Below are 24,637 nucleotides of genomic sequence, written 5' to 3'. Positions count from 1 at the left end.
GGGAGTGTCCCCTTTTCTTTCAGAAGTAGCCTTTCCACGTGCATTTAATGTGCTAACACAACCCCCGTTCTGAGATTTCAAAAGATGCAGCACTTCCCAGCATGATGATAAAGTTTTCCTGTGTTCCAATAATAAAATCCGCGTACCAGTGACTTCCAGTTCCTTTGTGGCTCAGCGACTTGTGAGGACCGGCTCGCCACTCGGTGCGCGCCCGCAGTATCAGTGTGGGAGTCGGAAACAGATGTCCGCAGGACAATGCCATTTGTTGTCACTGTCGATAGTATGTGGCAACTTCCCCCAACGAAATTGTTTGTGGATGGAAAGGAATGTAAGCAGTGATTCATGCCCAGGATTTTTTTTTTTTTTTTTTTTTTGGCTTCAGGCTAAACATATTTTATTTGTTTTAAATCACAGAACATTAGGCTAACTTATGATTACAGTATCTTTCCCATTTGGGGGGGGGGGGGCTCCAGCATTTCCTTCGAAAAGAAGAGAGTATTTTACGTGGTTTACTGGAAATATGAAAGGTCTTATGGCACCTGAGAATTCAGAGAGATGAATGATGTGTCCTGCATAGCATTTTTGTTACTAACTCAATTATTATTTTGTTGTTGTTCTTTGGTTCGGTTTGGTTGGTAATGTGAATAGAGAATTCAGAATAATCAGACGCGAAGTAGAAACATGTTTCTTGGTAACAGGCGGCATTGCGTGATCTTGAAATGTTCATGACGGCAGCAAAGGGGCAGCCCCTAACTGGCACTTAGTGCAAGAAAGAGAGAGAGAGAGAGAGAGAGAGGCTTTATCTGAGCCAATTCAATATTAATTTACAGAGAAGCTTAAACTGTGCTTACAAGAAAACAAGGTCAACAGGGCTACCTCTACATTAGACACCCCAGGCACCCGCCACAGCCCCAGGTCACATGACACACCTATACCCTCTTCTTCAAGAAGAACACCTAACACAAGTTAAGGCACACTCTCCCTCCCTTTAATGCCATTGTTACAGAAACAGATGTTAGTCCACAAAGAAAAGTCTGAATGTTGCTTCATGACGCCAGATGTCTAAAGGCCATCATTAGGAAACATGGTCTTTTAAATATGTAAGATATTTCTAATGCTAAGGTTTTCTATATCACAGGAAAATTACTCTAAGGAACGAAACAAAATCTGACTTCTTAACAACAGCTTGAGGTTTGGGGGGGGGGGTGGATTGGCACCCGGTGCAGTGGAGGCAACTGGGGTGAGGAAGAAAGAGGCTGGGGTCCCATTGCGGGAACTATTCCCTGAATTAGCCGTGGTAGCATGCACCCTCTTGCTCCACCTTCTATGACCCTGGAAGATGCCAGGTCAGGCCACGGCCACCTCTAGGACCCTTTTGGGGCTCGGATGGTTTTTGACTCTCATTTGGTGATAACTTCTAGGACCTCAAATTCTGTTTTTGTGGCCGTTACCGTGAGGGGTTCCTCTAACTGAAAACACCTTGGAGCATCCGATGAAAGAGACAGGGAGTCCTCCTCCCAGGGAAATGTGCAAATGGGTGCATTCACCGGCAGCCCTGGGGTGTCCGGGCTAAGAACCCCACATCTATCAAAGGAGGTTGGAATCCTCACGTTTCTGGGAAGTGGAAAGCAGGCGTTTTTAAATGACTCCACTTCGGCACCAGAACACTCTTAGTTATTTTCTTTTTAAGTTGATTATATTTATTTCCCAACATTCTCACTTGTTGGAAATTACACGTTGGTGCCAGCATGCTGGAAGGAGGGAGACACACAAACTGGCCAACTGAAGGCCAGCATGCACATGAAAGGGAGACTGTGTGCGCACAACTAGAGTGCAGGGCCAAAAGGGTGCCCCTGTCCCAGCGAGAATCCTTGCTTTGGGAAAGGAAATGAACAAATGAAGGGATGCTTGCACCTGTCAGCCAATGAACCAAGTCTGGAGGTGGTGGAGGTAATGGTGGTGGTGGCGGGGCAGTATTAAATTCATGAAAAAGTTGAAATTAAATGTAAATGCCCCTGTCAGAGAGATCATGGGCCCAGAGAGGACTGACTAGTTCAAGCCTTGTTCACTTTCTGGACCCAACCCTGAGTCCTGGTGTTCACACGATGACCAAAGGGAATTGGCGTTTAAATCGTAAATACAAACTAGAAATTAATCCTAGCTCAGATTTAAGACTGTTTAAACCGGTCATTTCCTCCTGCTATACCTTTGTTTGTTTATTTTAAGCCATTCCTAGGTAAACCCACAGTTTCCCAATTCTCATACCATTGGAAGAAAGCCTTGGATTTCGGACTTGCCCGCACCCAATCTTGACCTTTAGTCATCGTCAATTTTTCCTGCGCATATGGTATAACGAAACATGCATAATTCATTTTTGTGAATTGATTAAGTCTCAAAAAAAAAAAAACATCGAATGGACCACGTTTTTTATTTCAATCTAACGGGGCGACCGTGGCTGACAGGAGCAGAGGTTTTCACCCGCACTCTGACCTGCTTTCGCACAACTTTCTGCCTCCCGAAACTGTAGCTTCTTCAGCCCTCGCCCTGACAAACGTCTCCATGGGCTCCACTTTCATATTTTCCGAGTACTATTTATTTCTGTGGATGAGGGTCGTGGTCGATTTATGGTGCCTGTCCCCAGTACGCACAGCAAGCCTAAGGTCATAGGGAGAAAACAGAAATTTGTATCCCGGTGTTATGGGAAAACACCCCCCCACCCCTGTCCCCATTTTTGTCAGAAATGATTTTAATTAGGAAGCCCCTGCCTGCTTTTCCCATGTTCCGAGCACACAGATGTTCTTGGAAGAAGGAGGGGGTGTCCTGAGGAGGCCAGCCGCCCGGCTCCAGGTCTGCAGAGCAGAGAGTCCCAGAGCCTCCGGAGCCCATCTTTGATCTCTGGCAGCATTTTTCTCTGTTATGTCACAGAGGTCACCTGGCTCATGTGTGACAAACTGCCTGCATAAGTCACAGTGCCCGTGGCAGAGATTTGTCACCGTGCCCCTGGTCCATTGCCTTTGAATTATTTCCCAGGCCCGCAACTTCACATTTACACTCTGTCGGAAGATGAACAAGGGAAAGGAGTAATACCAAGGGCAGGGTCTCATCCTGAAGGACAAGGGGAACAGGTGGAAGGTTAATGGTCCTGCAGCCATCGCACCAGCCTCTCAGGCTTGATATATGGGCCTCGGGGCTGAAACGGGCATTGGCTTTCAAAGATATATTATTTCATTTGAGGGGAGACATTCTGGAGTTCCTGCGTTTGTCTGCTGATAGATGACCCTCTGTCCACAATTGGTTATGGCGTGTGAGTTTTCCTTGGGTCCGCTCCCTGTACATAAAATTTTTGCTGAGCTCTCCAACCTTTCACCAGCCTTTAAGGATGGGGCATGTGCAGGCGCGTTGGCGGCCAGCGGGGTTTCTGTGGCTGCTGTTTTAGCTATTCTCCTTTTGAACCGGGGAGGCAGGGTGGGGGAATGTGGAGGACGCAGGGTGTGTGTGTGTGAGAGAGACACCTCTATTCATTCGCACATGACTCGATCAGGGTGGCCTTGCCCCACAGGAGGGGCGGAGAAGCATGTTGGGGATCAGACACCGAGTATCGGTCTGGTGACGGGAGGTCTGTGCAGCGGCGGCACGCGGGTTTCAAAAGTTGCTCACACAGAGGGTGACCACTGCCAAATAGGTCTGACTTCATAACTGTGTTTGCACTCCCCCGACGCTTTTAACGAATGGCTTTGGAGTGATTTGGGGATGTGCGGGGGGTGGAGGGGGACAATAAAGAGACAGTTGGAAAAAGATGCTTTTACACAGAGACCAAATATGGATTTCCCACAGCTGCTGGGCAATGCTACAAAAAAAAAAAAAAGTCTGATGGTTCCAATGTGACAAAGGCGTTCAACTGGTCACTAGATTAGTGGCATGAGCCTCTGGAGTTAACCTCACGTGGCCTCTACAAAGCCATATGACATCGAAGACACTTCAAGCCCCTAGCCCTGCCTCCTAATGTCCAAAATTTTCATATATACTACTCATTAAAATACAAAGAGTTCTGCTATGCCTTCATTGGTGAAGTGACCCGAAAGGCCAGTCACTTCATTTTATTAACTCCGGTTTGGGGTATGCACATATGAAACTTGGACCGTATCATTCCCAATGATGGACATTAGCCTTGGCAGAGGGGTCATGCTGATTTTTAAAGCCAGCACAGGCTCTGCAAACACGCCATCCAAACAAAAAAAAGGTGCATTTTATTTCCAGTTTTTTTGAGTCCCGAGATCCTTAGCATTTGGTGACCACTCACACCACCGTGTAAGATGTCAAGATTCGGTCTGTGAACACTTTGTATCCCGCCTGACTTTGTCCAAAGCACATTCTGCACCTGGACACACTTCCCACACTCACCCCAGGTGCACTGGGATGGCTAAGACATCTATATTGGGCAACCAACCAGACCCTAGATGAGGGCCAACCGGAGTTTCATTTCTGAATGAGAGACAGGCAACCCGTGTCGCCCACTTACCAAATACATTCAGTCACAGACCCTTTCCAAGGCACCCATGTCCCTGTCTTTATTCAGACCCGTCAAGCCCAGCCCTCCGGGGACTTGGTTTCCAGCCATCTGCCAGAATGGTTCACAACGTGTGGATAATATGTGATATATGAGATTACAAAGATGTTCTTCCTTTTTCTCTGGAATACTGCCAAGGACTGTGGAGATGTGTTTAGCACCTGCAGGGGGAAAATCTAACGCCTTTTTTATTTTTGAAAGGAAAGCGTCAGAATCACTAATTATACAGTGAGTTGCATGTCACGTGTCCACCATGAGGAGGATCCACTCTCCCACTTGTTGCGAGGACAAATGGATGGAAAGGCTGCTGGCCATGTCCAGTACCCCCCCCACTCCCCACCCCACCCGTTAGGGGGACCAGAGCTACAACAACCCCAGCAGCAGGGCGGGTCCTCATCACACAGGCATGCTTCTCAATCACAGAATATCTGTGGTTGTTAGAGTCTTTTATTTTGTTTTATTTTATTTGGCCCATGACCCAGATGCCTCATTCTCATGTTTGCAAAGTCACCAGCTTCATTTTAGTCATCTAGACCCTCGCTCTACGGTATTTCCTGTCAGCAGCAGACAGTCCTGGGGGCTGTGTCGCCGCCCAAAGCCTGGCTCAAATCAAAGGACAGCGCCCACGGGAAGCCTGTGCCAAGTTAGTAGGGAGCCCAGGCCTCCACATCTGTCCCAAGTCCCAGCTCAGATAGACACCTCCCTAAGCTGATCCCTGGGAAGCCAGATGCTCTAAAACAGCCTCCCCTCGCTCATTTGCTGTTGGACAGACGTGGAGGGCAGAAAGACTTCAAAGCCCACTGAACCGGGGATCTCAACGCTTTGAAAATGGGATCTCCATCCTCAGAGTCGCTAATTGTTGCGAAATTAGAATAACAAATGCTCCCCAGCGTGAAAGCCCACATAAACTTGCCCGCATATTATTCAACCTGAAACACGTTCAACTTTTTTTTTCCTTTACCAGCCACAGATGAGGAGGTGTTCATATGCCCCTCTGCTATTCTGCACCATTCGTTTTAATGACATATTCAGGTCCCCGCCACACTTTGTATTTGTACATGTAATTACCCATATTAAAAAAAAAGGGGGGGGGAGAAACACTCATTAGTGTTCTATTCCACTGACTTAATTATGCCCTTAATTAAATCTTGGCTAACTGGAGGTCACCACGTGCCGGTGGGATTCGTCACTGTCAGCAGGTGTCTTCTGGTTTGCCTGCGGTTTGACTCTGTCTGAGAGCCTTCTTTTCTCCTAAAGGCCAGAGAAAGAGAAAGAGAGAGACAGAGACAGAGAGAGCTCACTAGAGAGAGGAACAGCCCATCTCTGATGGGCGGCTGCTCCCCAAAAGAGTGCTTGTGAAAGGACATTTTTGTTATTCCTAGTCTAGGAAAAATCTCTGGGTTACAGGAAAGATGCTGAAAACAGAACTTGTCTACAAATATCGCACTTTTTTTTTTTTCAAGAAGACGGACATGTTTTGCATTCTGGAAATCATAATCATATTTATGTACACAGTCTAAAAGTTCCCTGAAGAACAAGTAATGATTCTGCAGTTGTTGCTATGACAACGTCACCGTAGATGGTCAGCACCAGGGGACTTTGTATTAGTTAATTATTTGTTTCACATTTGTCACTGTAAAAAAAAAAAAAAAAAGAAATATATCAAAGAGCGTGAGACTAGGAATTTGATTGGGAAACAAACAAACAAGAAAAACCATGTCTTTGATGTGTCTAATGTACACAGAAAAGTCAATTCATGATTTGGAAGGGGTTTTAATAATGTATTAAGATGCTATGCTTTCACAGCTCACATTGAGAATGTTTTAGACTCGTGGTGTTAGGACATTGCTTCAGGGAGACATAATTCCCACGTTTATGTATAAAACAGGCACCTAAGGTTGATCTGAGTAATTGATCAGCCCAGGCAAGCTTTTATAATTAGTTGTCAGCCTTTCAACAGTAAGCCTCTCAAAACACTCACTGTGAATCTACAAAGCTTTTGTATTTATCAATCGGCATTTAATCTAAAAACGAATGCAAGGTACCTGAAAAACACTGCATTTCTTTTTTTCTTCTGAAATCAGAACAGCCTTTCTGACATAAGCTCTGAGACACTGAACTCAGGCTATACACATGCTTCTGAGTTTTTTCAGTCTACAAAGTTCTGGACTGTGAAATTCTGATTTTTAATAAAAATAATAACATTTTTATTTTCATTTCAAGGTAAAAAGTCACCATTTTTCTACCAGTTAAGTTTTTTTTTCCCAGAACTCAGATATCTAGTGGTAACTTCATATCAGGCTATCGATCACATAAACTAGTACAGTGATGTTATTGGCACAATTTGCCAATACATAAGCTATGTTGATTGGTTTACTGACAAATATGGTAAGGCAGAGCAAGAAGGAATTTTAGAAGAAATAGAGACAGGAGTCCAATTGACTACATTCCTGAAGTTTATGCCAACTCATTTCATCCTAGACCATTAATTCCACAGCTGCCTCCTTCTGAAGTCACAAATATCCTCATTTGTAATTCAAATAATTCTGAAAGCAATTCTCATGTGATGTTTCCTCTAAGTTTCCTTATGATTCCTAAGTCATTTAAAATTTAAATATGGGAGCATCTGTGGTTTTGAAACCAATTCGAGTGGGGAGATAAGCATTTCTGTGCGTCCTGTGAACTACTGTCCAGCCTCGGAACTGCCCCTGGGACCTGAGGGCTGGGTCGTGTGTAGTCACGAGTATACCCCCCCAAAGCGACATGAGCCCCCAATTTCCTGACACACGACTGGGGTAGGAAATGAACAGTTTAATTACCGTGGGTGGTTCAGCTGTGTTAAGATTCCCTCGTCTGTCCAGTAAATTCTTATCAAGTGTCCGTTGTGTCCGGCAAACATTTGAGGACTTGGAGATTCAACACAAAGAGGAGAGACAAAGCCCCTCCCCATCTCCGAGAACGCATCTTATTTTATATCTAGTTTAGGGACCATGACTATGCCTACTGCTACTTCTGCTAACTTATAAAGAGCATTCATAATTTACTCAACGAGCCCACTCAGGGGTTAAGCCTGCCATTTGTGGAATGTTTCTGCTTCCTCCCCAATCAGGATAAAAGAGAATAATCATGTTTTCATAAATTGGTAGCTGGTCACTTCGTGTAGGTGAACTTAACACAGACGGGGGTGGACATCCTATGGATAAACAACACGTTTAAAGCGTGGTGGAATCTCTGAGATTTTCTGCCTTCTACAGCTAAGCGTTACCTGTGGGTAGCCTTTCAGGTCAACGCCCAAGTCCCTTATCCAACGGTCAACTCCTTGCATGACATGGAGGGGGGTCGACATTTATTTGGTATTTGAATAAAGCTGGGGTGGGGTAGGACTCAGGGTTAAGTCCTTTGCTCAGGTCATGTTCCGTGGTGGAGCCTGGTTTATATCACCCCCGTCTGATCCCCAAGAGCTTACTCTTTGCCATCACAGTGTATTATTCTCATGTGACATTTCTCTGCCTCAGATGTTGTTGTATGCGCACGTGCATGAGATGGTGGGGTGTGCACATGCAGGCACCTACAGAGTGGGGGCTGCCTGTTTGCTGGAATTTTCTAGGGCTTTTTATTCAGACGGGGTTGGGGGGACGTATTTAATCAGCACCAGTTTCGCCAGTCAGCTTGTGGGAGGAGCTGAAGGCCAACCCCAGAGCTGCCGAGTCAGATCCTGCGTTGACACAAGACCCACAGTCCCAGGTGCACTGTTGGCTGCATGTTTGCACAGCATAGACCAGGGGTACAGCTGTCCCTACCTGGACTCGTACAAGAGGAGGAGGTGAAGCCATGCATGGGGCTTCCTGCTCAGAAAGGCACCAGTACTTTACGTGCAAAAGGCTGCACACTCTGTGAAAGAACACGCCTTGTCACACATGTGCATTTGTGCCATCTTGCCCATAACTTCAGACGTGATAAACTAATTCTGCAGGACCTCCGTGTCAGCACAGAAGATGCCAGTGGTTTCTGATTGCCACCTTCAAGGGCTCCCTGTGAAGCACTTTATTAAAAGCAAGCCGAGACCAAAGGTCTCCCCACTCCAGAATGTGGTTTGTGGTGGAGTCTGATTTTGTACCACAAGGCAGAGGTCACGAGAGGAGCTCATTAATGCGGCAGGATGAGATCAATGTCCATACCTCACCATATTGATCCCACAGCTCACTGGCACAGCTGCCTTGACCCGGTTTGTCCCCTCCCCCCTGTGTGAACAGAGACCGCAACTCTCAGGGCCCATGGGTCTCGGCAAGTGCTGGACCGCACCTTCTACACACAGGCCACCCTGTGGGTTCCGAGTGTTCTGAACTTCTCCTTGTTTACCGGTTACTCGTGGGGGGAGGAAAGTTTAGAGAGAGAGAGCTGGTGGCTTGCTTTAGGGTGTAACATTAATGTGACGCAAACACAGTTCATTTTTCTGCTATGGGTGTGATCTTCAGGACACAGAAGTCATCCCCTATTCCTTGTCAGGACAGGCTGTCACTGCTGTGTACACAGGGTCTTCCCTTGAAGAAACTCCAAGGGGCCCTGGCCGGTTGGCTCAGTGGTAGAGTGCCAGCCCAGAGTGTAGTAGTCCAGGGTTTGATTCCCGGCCAGAGCACATAAGAGAAGTGCCCATCTGCTTCTCCACCCTTCCCCCTCTCTCCTTCCTCTCTGTCTCTCTCTTCCCCTCCTACAGCCAAGGCTCCATTGGAGCAAAGTTGGCCTGGGCACTGAGGATGGCTCCATGGCCTCACCTCAGGCACTAGAATGGCTCCAATTGCAGCAGAGCGACGCCCCAGATGGACTGAGCATCACCCCCTGGTGGGCATGCCGGGTGGATCCTAGTTGGGCACATGTGGGAGTCTGTGTCTCTGCCTCCCCACTTCTCACTTTAGAAAAAGAAAAAAAAAAAGAAACTCCGAGGAAGGAGGGGGCTGGCCGGTGCACATTTCCTCCCTGAAGGAATGGGCCATGTGACTCCAGAGTGAGGGATGAACAACCAACAAGCAAAACATTTTTTTTTTTTAAAAAAAAAGAATAGATTCTGGGTTCCAACAGTACAAATGCAGACTCGGAGCCCCCCTAAGCCTCCGACATGGTTTTCGAGAGAAACTAGGGATCTCGGGCAAACGGTGGCCTCCACCTGTGATGTTCGTGGTTCTTGGTGATTGGCTCGGGGGCCAGCTTTTTCCCGTTCATCCTCACACTCACCCAGCCCTGCTTGGTGCTGTGCCCAGCGCAGCAAGCCGTTGGCTTTGCACGCTGCAGACTTGTCCCAGGCTTCCTCTTGCCAGGTTTCACACTGGATTTTGACTTGAGAAAGAGAGCAAACCTTCAGCCTGAGTCAAGCACACACAGGCCAGACGTTTCCAAAGTCAAATCGTATGCCATTTTTTGGAGGGGTATTTCTAAAACGCACACCTAGGAAATGTCACTTTACATGTCAAATAGCAATATCTCTTTTTCATGTGAAAACAGCCTCTTTTCATCTCTGTAAGACTCCACAGGTGGGGAGCCTCAGGTCCTCACCTTTGTGAAGCAGGTGCTCACAGTCAGGAGGAGGGGCATGCTTACCCCTCGGGCAGGCTCTGCCTAAGCTCCTGAGCAATGAAACCACAGAGACACACCAGGGGCTCGGGCGGTCCCTCATGTCCAACTGCCCGTGGAAATGAGCAGGCAGTTCGGGCGAACTTGACCGGAGCTTGGGACTAGGACAGGACGGTGCTCACCTTGAGTACCTGGCCAGATTCTGCTTTGGCGGGACATTTTAAGGCACATCGTCCTGTGGAGTGAGTTACGATTCTCATTTAACCCCTTCTAGGTTCTGACTCGTAGTCAAGAAAGAATTTAAAAATAATCGTGTGTCAGGGAGTCATCCTAAATGGGTCATAAAGAACTGAGAGGGGCAGCACTACAGGTTGGAGCTGGGGACGCTTTGCTTCCTGGCTTACGGGCGAGGGCCAGTGTCATTGAGACAAGGACCCTGCCTACACCTCTCACTCAGACATGGCAGGGCGCTGATTGTGTGACCAGCCATGTGAAAACAGAGTCACGGGGTGACCAGCCTGTTGTAATAACCTACCTCTAGGCCTGTGGCTGTCTGCACACTGGGACACGGGTGGTCAGCTCCATTAAAAAATTAATTGCCTTCATGAGTTGGCTGAATTACGTCCTCGTTGGAAGCAATGAACCGAAGCACTCCCACAAAACAGCCAACCAGCTCTCTCGGTGGACAGAACCTGTCACTCAACAGTCATAGATAGGGCCCAGACACACCGGTGCATGTGGTGGCGCCACTGAGATGCCCGTGCACCGGCGACTGCCCACCCGTGTGCCGCGAGAAATTTTAAAGTGTGCAACAACTGACTGTTTAGTCAGGGGTACTGACCTCCCTTCCCAGCCAACACCACAACTGCTGTCCATGGGAATGCATCACACTGTCCACGGGAATGCATCACAGTCATCCCTATTTTTTTGGTTGGATCAGCAAAACATATAACAAACATTTTGGGGGTGCTGCCGAATCTTAGTAATTAGTTTACGTGTGCCATGTGGCTGGAAAGGTTGAAAACCACTTCTCTAAACAGACGACCCTACGGCCCCTTCTCCCCCTCTCTCTCTGAAGAATACAGTCCCTTGGGGAATAGCGTTCACAGGGAGCTTGTAGATAACTCCTTCCCCTGCAGATCCCTCCCATCCTTCCCGTGATCTGTACTGAGACTGAAGTGCCCACACACTCCATCGTGGACATCAAGGGTTTGTCCACTGCATGAAACTCAGAGGCTAAGGAGATGAGCAAGTCATCTTGGTCTGTCCTTTTCTTCTGAGACTCCTTTGCCTCCCCCTGTGCCCCACCACCTTCTTAGAAAAGCATTCCTTAAATCCTGGGGGGTATTTCTCGCATTTTACAATGGGCACAGTCAGGAAGATGGGACCCACACACACCTCGCGTTTCCCGACCTGGCTTCCCCTTGCAGGGGCTTCTGTTCTGTGGGTCAGGATGACTGTGGGGGACAATGATCTGTGGATTTTCAAACTGTGGAGAGGATGCAGTCTTTTCTCTTCAGACCCCTTCTTCTTCTTGGACCTAGTCCTCCCAGGAGAACCTCATTCCTACCTCAGTTTCTGCATACACGAGCCCCCACCCCCCAGGGGTTCAGTCCATGTGAAGTCTTCGTTTATCCATCCTCCACCCAAGCTGCCTCCGTAGTCTTCCTCTGCAAACCGGGAAGCTCTCTCTGTCTCGGTCTTACGCCCAGATGACGCCGAGGTTCTATTGCCTGGCAGCCAAGGGGCTTCACTTCTCAGATCTCAAACTCCATCATGTCTCCAGTGGAGAAACCCAATTACTGTTCGTATATTTCCTCACAGGAAGAAACTGAGGGCCATGCTATATTTAAAAAAAATAAACATCCAGAGGAAAAATAAGAAGATTGTGGAAAGGCACAGGGGCAGCACCTTGGGCTGGGGCCCACTACACCTGGGTCCCCGTTCTCTTCTGGCCCCCAAGTCACTTGGGTTACATCACAGCCCACAGCCCACCTGGCTGGCGCTTCTCTTCTGTCCCGAGAAGCAGGTGAACTAAAGTGTGGCTAGGAGCTTTCAGCATGGATCCACCAAATATTAATTAAGCACCTACGGCCAGCCCAGGACCAGGGTGGGATTCAGGATAGACCACAATGGGATGCCCTCACTTCAACAAAAGGAGAGAGTGGCTGCAGTACCCAAGACTCTAGGGCAGGGGTCCCCAAACTATGGCCCGCGGGCCACATGCGGCCCCCTGAGGCCATTTATCCGGCCCCCGCCGCACTTCTGGAAGGGCACCTCTTTCATTGGTGGTCAGTGAGAAGAGCATAGTTCCCATTGAAATATTGGTCAGTTTGTTGATTTAAATTTACTTGTTCTTTATTTTAAATATTGTATTTGTTCCCGTTTTGTTTTTTACTTTAAAATAAGATATGTGCAGTGTGCATAGGAATTTGTTCATAGTTTTTTTTATAGTCCGGCCCTCCAACGGTCTGAGGGACAGTGAACTGGCCCCCTGTGTAAAAAGTTTGGGGACCCCTGCTCTAGGGGCTGGCTGTTAGGGAGGAGATGTTAGTGTCGTTAGCACGCTGAGTTTAGGGCACTGGGATGGCTGTTCCCCAGGATACACTATCCAGGGATATCCCATCACCAAGCAAAAAATTTGTGTGGTTTACCTAAAAATAACCACCATGTACTTTGGGGCCCGAACCTTGGACTCCTGGAACCCCGTTCCCCGTGGCCACCACTGCCAGGTGTCCCTGACGGTGTAGCTGGACCATCCAGTTAGCACCACAACCTGGCGGGAAAAGGCGTGTCCTGCACTGTTGCCGGGGAACTGGGCAGAGGACCTCTCCCAGGAGCCTCTGTACCCTGCGAGTTCCCACCACCGCGCCATCCTCGGGAACCACGCCTTTACCCTCTGCTCTCCTTCTGGTTGTATTTTTGGTGAGCAATGTTTAGGCTACTCGGGTTCTTTCCTTCTTCCTTTGGCCAACTGCCTGATTGAAGCGGCCAGACCAAAAGGGACCCAAGGACATTTCAGCCTCTAGAAATGTGTTTTTGTTTTGTTTTGTTTTGTTTTTCTGGCTCTGAAAAGCTGTCAACAATGGAAAGAGTTGTGTTGAGACCTAACGGGAGTCACAGAGCGTGCTCAGTGTCCCTGGCCTGTCCTTTTCTTCTCCACCTTGGTGTCCCAAGGACTTCAGCTGTGGGTCCATCTCCTAAGGTGCCGGGCGGCCTGAGCCTTCCTTAATTTACGCCTTGATCACTGACATCCAGGTGGTGTGCCTGCCGCACACCTGGAAGTCTGTGGCTGGCAGCATCCTGACCTTTAAGGCAGCGTCAGGAAACTGCCGATTGCAAACATCACCCCACTGCCCTGTTCTAAAAAGGACTACTGTATTTTATGTGCTTTCCGGACGTTCCCACTGAGCCAAAAGAAAACCTGTTGCGCTTCAAGGGCCGCACTTCCACTGCTTAAACAGTTAGTATCTGTGTGGTTGGACACGCGAGGCACACCGCTTTATAGTCGCACATAGGAGATTTCCAAACAAGAGCACAGGAAACAGGTCACAGTCATCAACGAAACAATGCCCAGCAGGAGGGAGTTTTGGAAAATATGTGCCATGAATCCACCTTAAAATATTTTCTCTCATTTGTCAACTTTTTTTCCCTTGTCCTGAAATATTTTTCCTTGTTCGTCATTTTTAGCTTCTCTCATATTTTGCCTTCTCTTGTTTGTTTAGATTAAGGTTAATGACCATGTAGCAGGTGTCTTGTTTGGGGGACTGATCCTGTTCTTGGCTTAACTGTTTCCCTCCCTTTATTGTCCCTTTGTTTCTACTTCCTCATTTGTTTCATTCTTTTATCGTAGGTCCATATAAACTGCTTCAAATCTTTTTTTAAGGATGTGTGTATATATACACATGCATACGTAAAGAGAACTAGATAATGATAGCTGTGGTCTCATTATTCGTTCCACAGAGTTAAACATTTTACACGCTATCTTGGGCACTAATTATATGTCTTGTTTGTTCATTTGTAAGTTCCTTTAGGGTCAGAACTAGTGTTTTTATTCACATGTAGTTGACAGACAAAAGAACTGGCTCTCATTCGCACCCAGCACCAATAATGTGTTGTTTGATTTATTGTTAATTAGCACATGCCCATCAGTGGGCAAGTCAACAACACGCCCTCATACAAACCCTCGTTTTTAACACCAGTGTCACGAAATCCGGGGCTCCGCTGGGCTGGCCCAGCCCTGAGGTCCATCAACATGTTAACTACTATCTTGGTTACTTTGCCAAAGACAGCAATCTCACGGCAGAATCTCCCCTATGCGCTGACTGAACCGTCCTGTGAAAGCTACTCTTAGGGGCAGTGTGGACGTGGAGGACCTCCTGTGGGGGGCAGAGACCCCTCATCCATTCTCTGTACCTAACACACATGGCGTGACTTTGAAAAGGCTGCCAGGACGCCGGGTGGAAATTCCTATTTGCTCTCCAAATACGTTTACCATGAACTTGTGTTTCAACAAGAAGCTTTGGGAACCATGGGTAAGAGGCAGAGAAAAAACTGGGTAGAGTTTGTCCTTCGATATAACAAATTCTCAGCACATGACTCGGAAGGGCAGCAAGGGACGAATAAGAAAGATCTCTGAGAGCTCTGACGTGTCATTTGAGACCGAGGCTGGGATCATCCACTCCCGCGGCTTCCCAGTTACTACGCACAGATGTGAAAGCCAGTGACAGAGGCTGATGGGGTGGGGGGGGGGGTCAATTCATTTGAAATACGATGTTGGAGGGCCACTCTGCAGAGACCAGGAAGATGAACATGTGGGTCCCAGAGCAAATTAAGCCTGAAATGCCGCTGGAGGCAGAAGGACAACACAGAAGCTGTCATGAGAAGACAGCGTTGTTTGGAAAGATGGTAATTCTGGGAGAAACGGAAAACAGCGGGGAAGGAGGAAGACCACCTATGGAGTGACCCCATAAAAGAAGCCACAGGCTGAGTCCACAGAGCTGAGCTGGTGCTGTGAGGACAGCACATGGTGGATAATCTCTCATTCACAGAGTCACCGGAGTCAGAGCGACTCCATGGTATGCAGCATGCACAGCTACAGGTCTATGAGGAAGAAACTGGCTGTTACCTATGTTGTTTGGAGATTGGAGATGATACAGACCTCGCTAGGGATGGTTAGCATTCACACATGCCGTGCAGTTTCACCTCCAGGCCTCCAGGTTGCCACTTACGCCATTATCTCATGTGAATGTAAATGACGCAAGCAGACATCGAATAGCTCACATGAGCAACCCATTTACAAGAAGTCATATTGAATTCTACACCCTTGGGTGTGAGGTCTACCAGGCATGCGCACTCTCTGGACAGGAAAAACCTGATGCCTTGGAAGGACATGGCATCCTTTGGGGTGGGAGGCCTCTAACAGAAATCACACCCGTCCCTGGGTTGTTCCACGGAATCTGTTGAGCCCTCTCCCCATGATGCGTGGGTGGCTGTGAGTCCCTGCTGGGGGTCCCCAGGTTACAGTGGTTCCCCCAGGCCCTCTGAGTGGCCTCACTGTCTCTGGATTGAGGGGTGACAGGTGGAGGCCGGTCTGTTCTGTTTCCTGTCTCCTCTCTCTGCCGACTTCTATCTCATCCCGTTCGTTTCCTGAGCGCTGTTCTATCATCTTACACCCAGTCGGGAGGAGGCGGGGGCAGGGCTGAGGGGATGCCCTCTTCCCTGGAGAATAAGGAAATCAGCTGTAGGACAGATGCTCCCCGCCCCCACCAGCTGGGTTAGTGACCTCCCAGGCCGCCCCGGGGGCTGCAGGGTCAGCGGGCACACAGACCAGGGCCCCTGCCTCAGCACACACTGGTTCCGGAGCTCTGCTTGGGCAGAGAACTTCGAAGGGTGATACAGGGATTTCAGGAGAAGTTTGTGTCCAGCGGAATAGCAGGACTGAAGCAGGTCACTCTAGTGACCGCACATGTGACACATTAGCCCACGGGGCGGAGCAGCCGCCTGTCTCAGTCCTAGAGTCCCCGATGGTTGGTCATGACCTAGGCGGTGAGCGCTGCAGTGGAGGGTTGTGGGGACGAAACAGGCAGGAACCACACAGTTCAACCCCTCCGCCTCCTGCTTCCCTCACTCAAAGGGAGTTTAGATCCCAGGGGGAGAAACACCCTGTGTTCCTGCCTGGGGGACCTAGAAAGAGCCCAGGACACACAGTTCCAACCTAAATGTCAATAGACAAGTTAACAGCAAAGTCCCCCAGACCTAAAGTCCCCTGGAACCTGCGTCTGTTATCTCCAAGTGGGGAAGAACACCTGGCCATAAATCTCCCAGGTATTCCGACAATAGACGGGTGGGGGGAGCTTTCCTGGCTGTTATTTCTCTTATACAGTATTGTTTTCCATGCTTGTTTAATCATTGTTAATGTGAAGTCCTTTTTTTCTTTTTTTCTTGGACTTTGTAGCAGTTTCCAGATAATCATCAGGGTGCTCTATAAAAAACAGTGACAGAGGCCCGCCCGGCCCCAAGCAGGTTCTCATTTAGACTTGCCAGGCTGATTTTTTTATTTGTCTTTGGTTTGAGTTTCCCCTCATTGCTTCTGCATAGACCTTTAGTGATATCACCATTGTGAGAAAAAGAAGTATAAAATAAATGGGGGTGGGATAGGGAAGGGGGAATGTGGGGGTGATTCCTCTCCAGGAATTTTTGTTAATAACATAATAACTGGATGTTATGGGCAATGGTTCTGAAGAATCTTTTACATTGTGTTTTAAGCACTTTGTCCCAAGATTTCTAACAGGAGCCACTGAGAGACAGTTGACTACGTGATTCTACAACATGCAAGCCCACTCCATCACACCCTCCTCTGCAGCTTCCGTGAGCCCCTCGGGATTCCTCCCCCCGCCCCCCACCCCCACCCCTGCCAAGAAGCAAAGCAGAGAAAAGTGCTACTGGCTTCCAGTGCACCTGAGCTGATAATAATGGACTTACACGTCTGTCTCCTGTCCCTGAAGGCAGAGATGGTGTCTGAGAGTCTCCGATCTCCTACCAAGTTTCTTGTCCAAGACCAGGCACACAGGGCTCAAGGACCAGAATTAAGAAATGGGTTCAAACCACTTTAAACGACCAGCCCACCCTCAGGAGACCATTTCCTGGGGGAAAAAAATCCTCTCTTAAAGTATAATCACTGTGAACTAGGCTGTCCCCTTGACATGCCCCCAGCAAAAGTGGAAGTCGGACCGCAGATCGGCAGCGGGACAGTTAGAAGGGATAAGGAAGGGGGGCACCCAGAGACTTTTTGGATCAGTCAGATGTGGGCTTGAGAGAGAGCTACACATTTTTTTCTTCCTCTAAGTGTTTGCCCAACACTCTGTTCTTATGAGAAAGCACACGTTTCTAATGATTAACCTTCTGGGGGTGGCAGGGGGCGGGGAGGTTGGACTCCGTAACAATATGAGGCTTGTGTTCCTTCACACGCTCATCTATAACATCAGTATAAATAGTTTCTCCGATGAATAACCCAGTTTGTGAGATAAGCCCTTCCTTTTATGATGGCTGATAACGTGAAAATGGTACGAGGTCCTATGGCTAAGGTCTAGCGAGAGGCTTGGGTACACAGAGCAGCGGCGTGCCCTTGGTCCCCCTTTCCCGAAGCCCCCTGAAGTGTTTCTTGACAGCATTCACACCTGGAAAAGGTACTCCAAAGTCTTATATTATTTTTCTCCTCTTTCCTTCCTTACCTGGCCACCCCAGTAACACCTCTAACTCTGTTTCTCAAAAGAAAAAATTTTTTTTTCAAAATTGCCGACATTTCTTATCTCGAGATAAGGAACAAGTCGGTCACCACATTTCCCCTAGTCCATTTATTCAAAGCTGCACAAAAACCAAGTCACCCCAAGCCCGGCAAAGGTGCGTACGCACCAGGGTCCAGATAACATAAAATATGGCATGATCAATTATGGAAGATAATGAAGCGAAATGTTGGCTTGGAAAACTCCCCTCAGAGAGTGTTAAATCCAGGAATCAATGGCTCAGAAGGGGGTGTTAAAACAACCATCAGTCAAGAAGTCTTTAGCACGGGCCATGTGCGGGTGCAGACCCATGGGTCGTGCAGAAGGGTCACACACACAGGACTGCCAGGCACAGAGGGTCACTCACCTACAAGCATGGAGCATTTCTTGCTCCCACGAGGGCAGGGTGGGGGTATCGGAGCCAGAGATGCACAGGGAAGAGCAGAGACGTGAAGGCAATCCCGTCATCTGTTCTGTTGCTGCACAAGCATTTATAGAATGCACCCATTTCTGCTGCCAGGCGCTGGGGTAGGTGCCACACAAGCCACAGCTCCATTGGACCCCCGCCCTGAGGGGTGGCAGATAGGTGACCGTGCAGCTACAGGATGCATGCAAACAGGAGGTCATATCAGAGACCCTCGGGGAGACACCCAAGGAGACACAGGGACAGGGTCACCACCAAGTCCAAAACCAAACACCAAGTGTCCAGTGGGCACCAACATGTTTGCCTGTGACTGCAGCCTTCAGAGAAGCAGAGGGACCCAGACATGGGCAGGCTTTAGAGTCCTGTCCACCTCCTGTGGCCTCTGGACATAGACACGAGTGGAGTCGGAAACTGTCCAGCCTCCCATAAGGAACTAGAGAGGCTTTAGGAAAACAGAACCTCCCCTCCTTCCTGGGCAATTGTCTCTGGCTGTCTCTCTCTGTCTCTGTCTCTGTTCACACACAGAGTCAGGAATAAGGATCAATAGCCAAGTACCCCACTCTCATTCTGAATGCTCCATCGCCCCTTGTAAGAATATTCACAGCAGCTCCCTAGAAAAAGATGGCCAGGACAAGGCAGTTCCTACCTGGCAGTCGAAAGTATCGGGGTCACATTCCTCAGGAAATTCGGGGGGCATCGATACATGACACGAGGAAGCCCTATGCATGGGCGCTTCCAGGCAACAGGCCCCCTGTCAAAGTCCCTCACCCCTCTCCCTGGTCTGTACGGCCAGCGGGTCCCCTCCAGTCACTTCCCTTTTCTCCCTGCAAAATGGGAACCAGACGTCCGTGCTGTGTCAATAGGTTCGTAATCTGGCATCCCCCCAGGGGTCCACAAATGCACCTTGAAGTGTCCCCATTCCCGCCTCCCCCATCTTGAAATTATGTGCCACATTAACTTGTACGGTCATTGTTTCTGGGGATACAGTCACCACGTAGAGTGGTTTAGGCTCCCCTGAAAAGAGAGGTAGGCAAGTAACCTAAGCTTCACATCTCAGAGTTGATGTATTTCTTTCTCTCTTTTTTTTTCTCAAGTGAGAAGCAGGGAGGCAGAGAGAATCCTGCATGTGCTCCAGCAAGCCCCCTACCAGACGATGCTCTGCCCATCTGGAGCATTGCTCCACTGCTTGGCAACCATGCTATTTTAGCACCTCAGGTGGAGGCCATGGAGCCATCCTTAGCACCCAGGGCTAACTCATTCCAAGGGAGCCATGGCTGCAGGAGGGGAAGAGGGTGAGAAGGGGGAGGGGTGGAGAAGCAGATGGGCGCTTCTCATGTGTGCTCAGGCCAGGAACCAAACCCAGGACTTCCACATGCCGGGCTGACGCTCTACCACTGAGCCAACTGGCCAGGACCAGAGTTGATACATTTCAAGTTTGATGCCAATAGGGTCTTTTCTGTCATGAGAACACGCTAGAACCCACGGAGCAAGTGCATTTTGCTTTGAAACCAGCCCCAGCATCTAAGAGACGTTTCGGAACCTGCCCCAGGGGCTGTGACATGTGAGCTGCTGAGATGCATGGCCCCATTCCCGTCGGCTGTTTGCTGAGAAGCATTAGGTGGGACCCTGTCACTGCTGCCCACAGCCTGACGTGTGACAACCCCACAACGCTGTGGAGGTCAGAGTCGTGTTCAGGGGAACCCTGTCTCCCGCAAGAAGCATTTTCACAGAAAAGGGGGTGGCACCAACCCCCGCTCGCCATGTTCCCCAGGTCTGGGGCTTATCCATCCATTCACTTAATGAATGAGACTCTTTGGGTCAGAATGGGCCGGCGGGTAGAAATGTTCTGGTGCTGTTTCCTGGTCACAGAGCCCAGTTGTAGCTTCGACAACCTCTAGGGTTGCCTTTGTCCTTCTAAATGGAACCAGTGACATACTCCTCTGTTCTGTATGGTTTCACACCTTACAAAGGGGGGTGCCCATCCACCACCTCATTCCCTGCGACAAGAACAATCTCATACTTGCAGGTGAGAAACCTAGGCTTAGAGGAGTAGTGGCTTGGCCACCGTCTCACAGGGAAGGCGGTACAACAGCGCCTGGAACCCTTGTCTTAACTCTGAGTTCAGGGTTGACCACGGTCGTGGTACCCTGGACTTACAGAAGTAACCACAGGTGCAGGTCACTGCTGCTGTGTGAGTGGACCATCCCTAAGAACCATCCAGCATCACCCAGAGTCCCATGGGATGGCCGCTCAACAGTGAATGAGTTAAAAGTGAGTTGAATTATTTTGGTTTATAAACTTCCACTTTGGAGACAGTCTAGAGCAGGGGTCTCAAACTCGTGGCCCGCCGAACAATTTTGTGCGGCCCGCAGACTAATCCACAACGTTCAAAATATTTTGGATAAAATTAAGTAAGCCTAGGGGCCTACTTGTATTTTTCATTTCTCTAGCATCCTAGCTAGATATTAGCTTAGTTAACAGCAGTTGTGATGCGAACTACAGTTTCTGGTTGTTTTGTGACACTGAGTAAACTGCATGTACGATTGTGCTTGTTGTACTGATTTTTTTTTGTTGTTTTCAACTGCAGTGAGAAAAGTGTTGCGTAACAGTTGCCTTTTGTAGACCTAGTGCGGCCCGCCAAACGGCTGTGATCTTGCTCTGCGGCCCACATGCTGAGTTGAGTTTGAGACCCCTGGTCTAGAGCAGTGATTTTCAACCTTTGTTTCTCACGCACTCATAAACTAATTACTAAAGAAAAAGGGGCCCTGACCTCTTCTTCTTTAGTAACTAATTTATTTGTGCCATGAGATGAAAATGGTTGAATTTAGTCAGGGGCACTGACCTTAGTAATTAGTGTGTGTTTGTGCCATGAAAAAAAAGGGTTGAAAATCACTGGTCTAGAGCTTGAGTGAGGAGACTTCCAAGCATAAAACGGACCCTCTCTGAGACCCGACCGATACCAGGTCTGCTGACTTCTAAGGCACATCAGGTGCTATTCTTAGAAACACACAGGGTATGTCCAAACACAGCCACCACCTTTGGGAACATGAAGGCCCCTGGCTGATATGCATGACAGAACGCAGTCAACCATTTCACGTCACCATAGTAATGGACCAGAACCCCCTCTCCCCCCCCACACACACACACTGAGACCACGGATCTCTGGACTATCCTTGAAACGGATATGTTTCTGTAATGAACACATGCGGTTCCCTGCAGAGCAAAGAGAACACGGCTAAAACACCCCCCACCCCTGACCCTGTGACACAGCCTCATGGAAGCCCTGTGAGAGAAAGCCCATTCTTCACCCATTTCTAAGATATGGAAAGTCAAGTTCAGAGAGTTTGTGGAAAACTCGCCTGAGCCCTAAAGCACCAGCAGGTGAGCCTTCTGACCAGACGGCTCTGCTCTGAGTCTAGCACAGGTGTGGACGATCGTTTGTGACATGGAGGACAGATGGTGGCAGGTGCCTTCATCTCCAAAAGCCGCTGGGGCCGTCACCTCAACCGTCCTCTAGATAAACCCACTCATGTTGGCAGCTGGCGGGGATCTGTGTCTACCTTAGCCTCGGTTTGGTCAATTAGCCTCTTGATGCACAAACATGAGCTATTTGGGGTCCTTTCCACCGAGGACAGGTGGGCACCCAAGCCTCCCACGAGCAAACTCTAATAGCTCTATTAACGATAGAGAGACCAATATGATGGAGGACCTCTTCCTAGCAGCTCATTGATTAGACATACTTAGCTTAAGTATTTCTATGCGGACCAGCATATATTTGTCCAAATGAAAATAATGATTTTTTTTTCCAGCAGTAACAACACCAATTCTGAGCATCCCCACTCTGGTGGCCATGGGCGGAGAGCTCCCTGCTTCGAGAAAGCTCCCTTATGTACAAAAACTACACAAAAATGGAAACGGGGTGAATAACTGTCTTTCTTCTTTTTTCCCTCTGTGTCTTTGACAGGTGGATGACCAGATGAAGCTGCTTCAGAACTGCTGGAGCGAGCTCCTGATTCTCGACCACATTTACCGGCAGGTGGTTCACGGGAAGGAAGGATGCATATTCCTGGTTACTGGGCAACAAGTGAGTGTCGAGACCAAAAAAAAAAAAAAAAAAGTATTTTTTTAATTAAATAAGCCTGTTCAGAATGACAGGGATTTGACCAGGTCAGAAGTACTTGTGTTGTGAAGGGGAGATGAGCAGTGGATAACTGAGAGAAGCTGACGGGTGCACAGTGGCCCTGCTCTGGTGGCCACAGCGGAACCTGGCCGAGCAGACACAATTGCAAACACACAGCTGCAGCCAGTCTGCTGGGCTCCGCAGGGTCAGGGTCAAAGCAATCGTTAAGTCAAAATTCACAATTAGCCTGACCAGGTGGTGGTCCAGTGGATAGAGCGTCAACCTGGGATGCTGAGGTCCCAGGTTCAAAACCCCAAGGTCACTGACTTGAGCCCAAGGTTGCTGGCTTAAGCAAGGGGTCACTTGCTCTGCCCCTTGGTCAAGGCACATATGAGAAATGAGAAATAACCAATGAAAAACAAAGGAGCCACAGGAAGAATTGATGCTTCTCATCTCTCTCCCTTCCTGTCTGTCTGTCCCTGTCTGTCTATCTCTCTTAAAAAAAAAAATTAACAGCTAGACCCAGGTTTTTTCCCTTCAAGCTTTTGCCTTAATCAACCAACACTGTCTCACATATCAGCTACTAGAAAAACCATATAAATCGTAGAATCCTTACTATTTTGGATTCATGTCGGTGGAAGAGACTGAGTCAGATGTCACCTATAATCTGAGTATTTGGCACAGTGGTCAGCTTGTGAGATGGGACAGAAGGTTTTGTTTTCACAAGCCGGCTGCCATTCAAAAGGAAAGAAAAAAAAATGGCCATTGGTTCCGAATGCTTTCTGAATGCATATCTGTTCTGTCAACAAATATTTATGGAACAGCGTACACCGGGACTTTGGCATATATTAGTGAAGAAAACAGGGAATGCTGGGTGCCCTTGTGGAAATTAAGGTTGTAGCAGGGAGAAGTTGACAGTAAATAACCCTAATACAGAAACCTATAGCATGGCAGAGGTCAGAGTGCTGTTAAATAGAATAAAAAAGGGGTCCTCATGTAAACAGACACTGACATGGGCATAGGCTGCAGCGTGACCCCCACACGCCATGTCAAACAGACCGGTTGGGGTTGGTCTTACTGAGAAGGTGACATGGCACACAGACGTGGAGGAGGAATGAACGCTGCCTTGTGGGAATCATCTGGGGGGGAGGGGAGCCTACCCATTGGACCCAGGTCCAACCTTACAGGACTTGGGCACGTCCTCCTATTTCTTACCCTCTATCCTATAACTGAGGTGTTAGCAAACTAAACTCGTGGGGCCCCATGGTCCCGCTAGTGGATGGCACAGTTCCTATCCAGGCACCACCGGAGGGTTCAGACGCTCTAGCTGCCCAGGCCCTGGGGTCTTTTACATCCGGCCATAAATGTTTATGTGCTATGAAACCTCAGCAGCACAGATCTGAAAATGAAAGGCTGTCTCCACGCCATTTGCTGTGTTATTAAATAAATTACCCCCCCCCCCCAATCAAAGGGAAGGCAAACACTATTGCTGAGTTTTATGTTGTTGTTTTTTTTGCAAAACGGATCAATGGCAGCCTCACTGTGACTACCCAGTCCCTGCTCCCTCTGCCTCTCCGGAGAAAAGCTCCCAGGTTAGAAAATAAAGTCTCCATGGGCCTTTCAGATTTGTGTGTGTGTGTGTGCCATGTTCCCCCCCCCCCCCCGCCCCCTCCCCCCGTGACCCATGGCTTTGCAGGGGAAAATGTACCCATTTCCAGAGCCTAATCACTGGCTTAGCCTCCCCAACCCTTCCTCGCATCCCTGCCAGCGAGGAACTGCATTAAAAGGATGGGACTCGGCCCACAAATTAATGTGATTTCATTTCCTTCTGAGTCTCAGAGATGAAATGGTTTGTGCCATCCTCTCCCCCGGAGCACTTTCCCACCGGCTCTTTAGAAATATTCCTCATTTCCCATTTCATCTTCCCTTAAGTGCTGCCCCTGGGTAGAAGTAATTACCACTTAAAAAGTAGAGAAAGTGCATGGCTTGTCTCTCGCTCTCTGGTTTTTCCAGCCCAAGAACAGTCGAGGAATAGATGATACTGACCGTCCTTTAGAAGTGGTTATTGCTACCCGGTGTTCTGCCGTCGCAGTGGAAGGCTGGCTGTTTCTCACACCTCTCCCGAAGCCTGTTTCTTCTAGCTCGCTCTCTCCCCATTTTTTATTTTTTTATTTTAT

General features: G+C 48.6%; 1 protein-coding gene across 5 annotated transcripts in view; it reads left to right on the top strand.

Moving 5' to 3' along the window:
* The window catches only part of NR5A2 (nuclear receptor subfamily 5 group A member 2), a 98,917-nt gene that overhangs the window by 38,547 nt on the left and 35,733 nt on the right, over nt 1-24,637 (top strand). For all 5 annotated transcript variants that reach the window (XM_066379873.1, XM_066379868.1, XM_066379871.1 and 2 more), the window contains one exon: nt 22,305-22,424. In XM_066379873.1, coding sequence (XP_066235970.1) covers nt 22,305-22,424 — 120 coding nt within the window. The remainder of the gene's footprint in view (nt 1-22,304; nt 22,425-24,637) is intronic.

Source organism: Saccopteryx leptura, chromosome 1 (genome assembly GCF_036850995.1).
Source record: "Saccopteryx leptura isolate mSacLep1 chromosome 1, mSacLep1_pri_phased_curated, whole genome shotgun sequence".
NCBI classification, from domain to species: Eukaryota; Metazoa; Chordata; class Mammalia; order Chiroptera; family Emballonuridae; genus Saccopteryx; species Saccopteryx leptura.
This window is presented reverse-complemented; position numbering and strand designations above follow the sequence as displayed.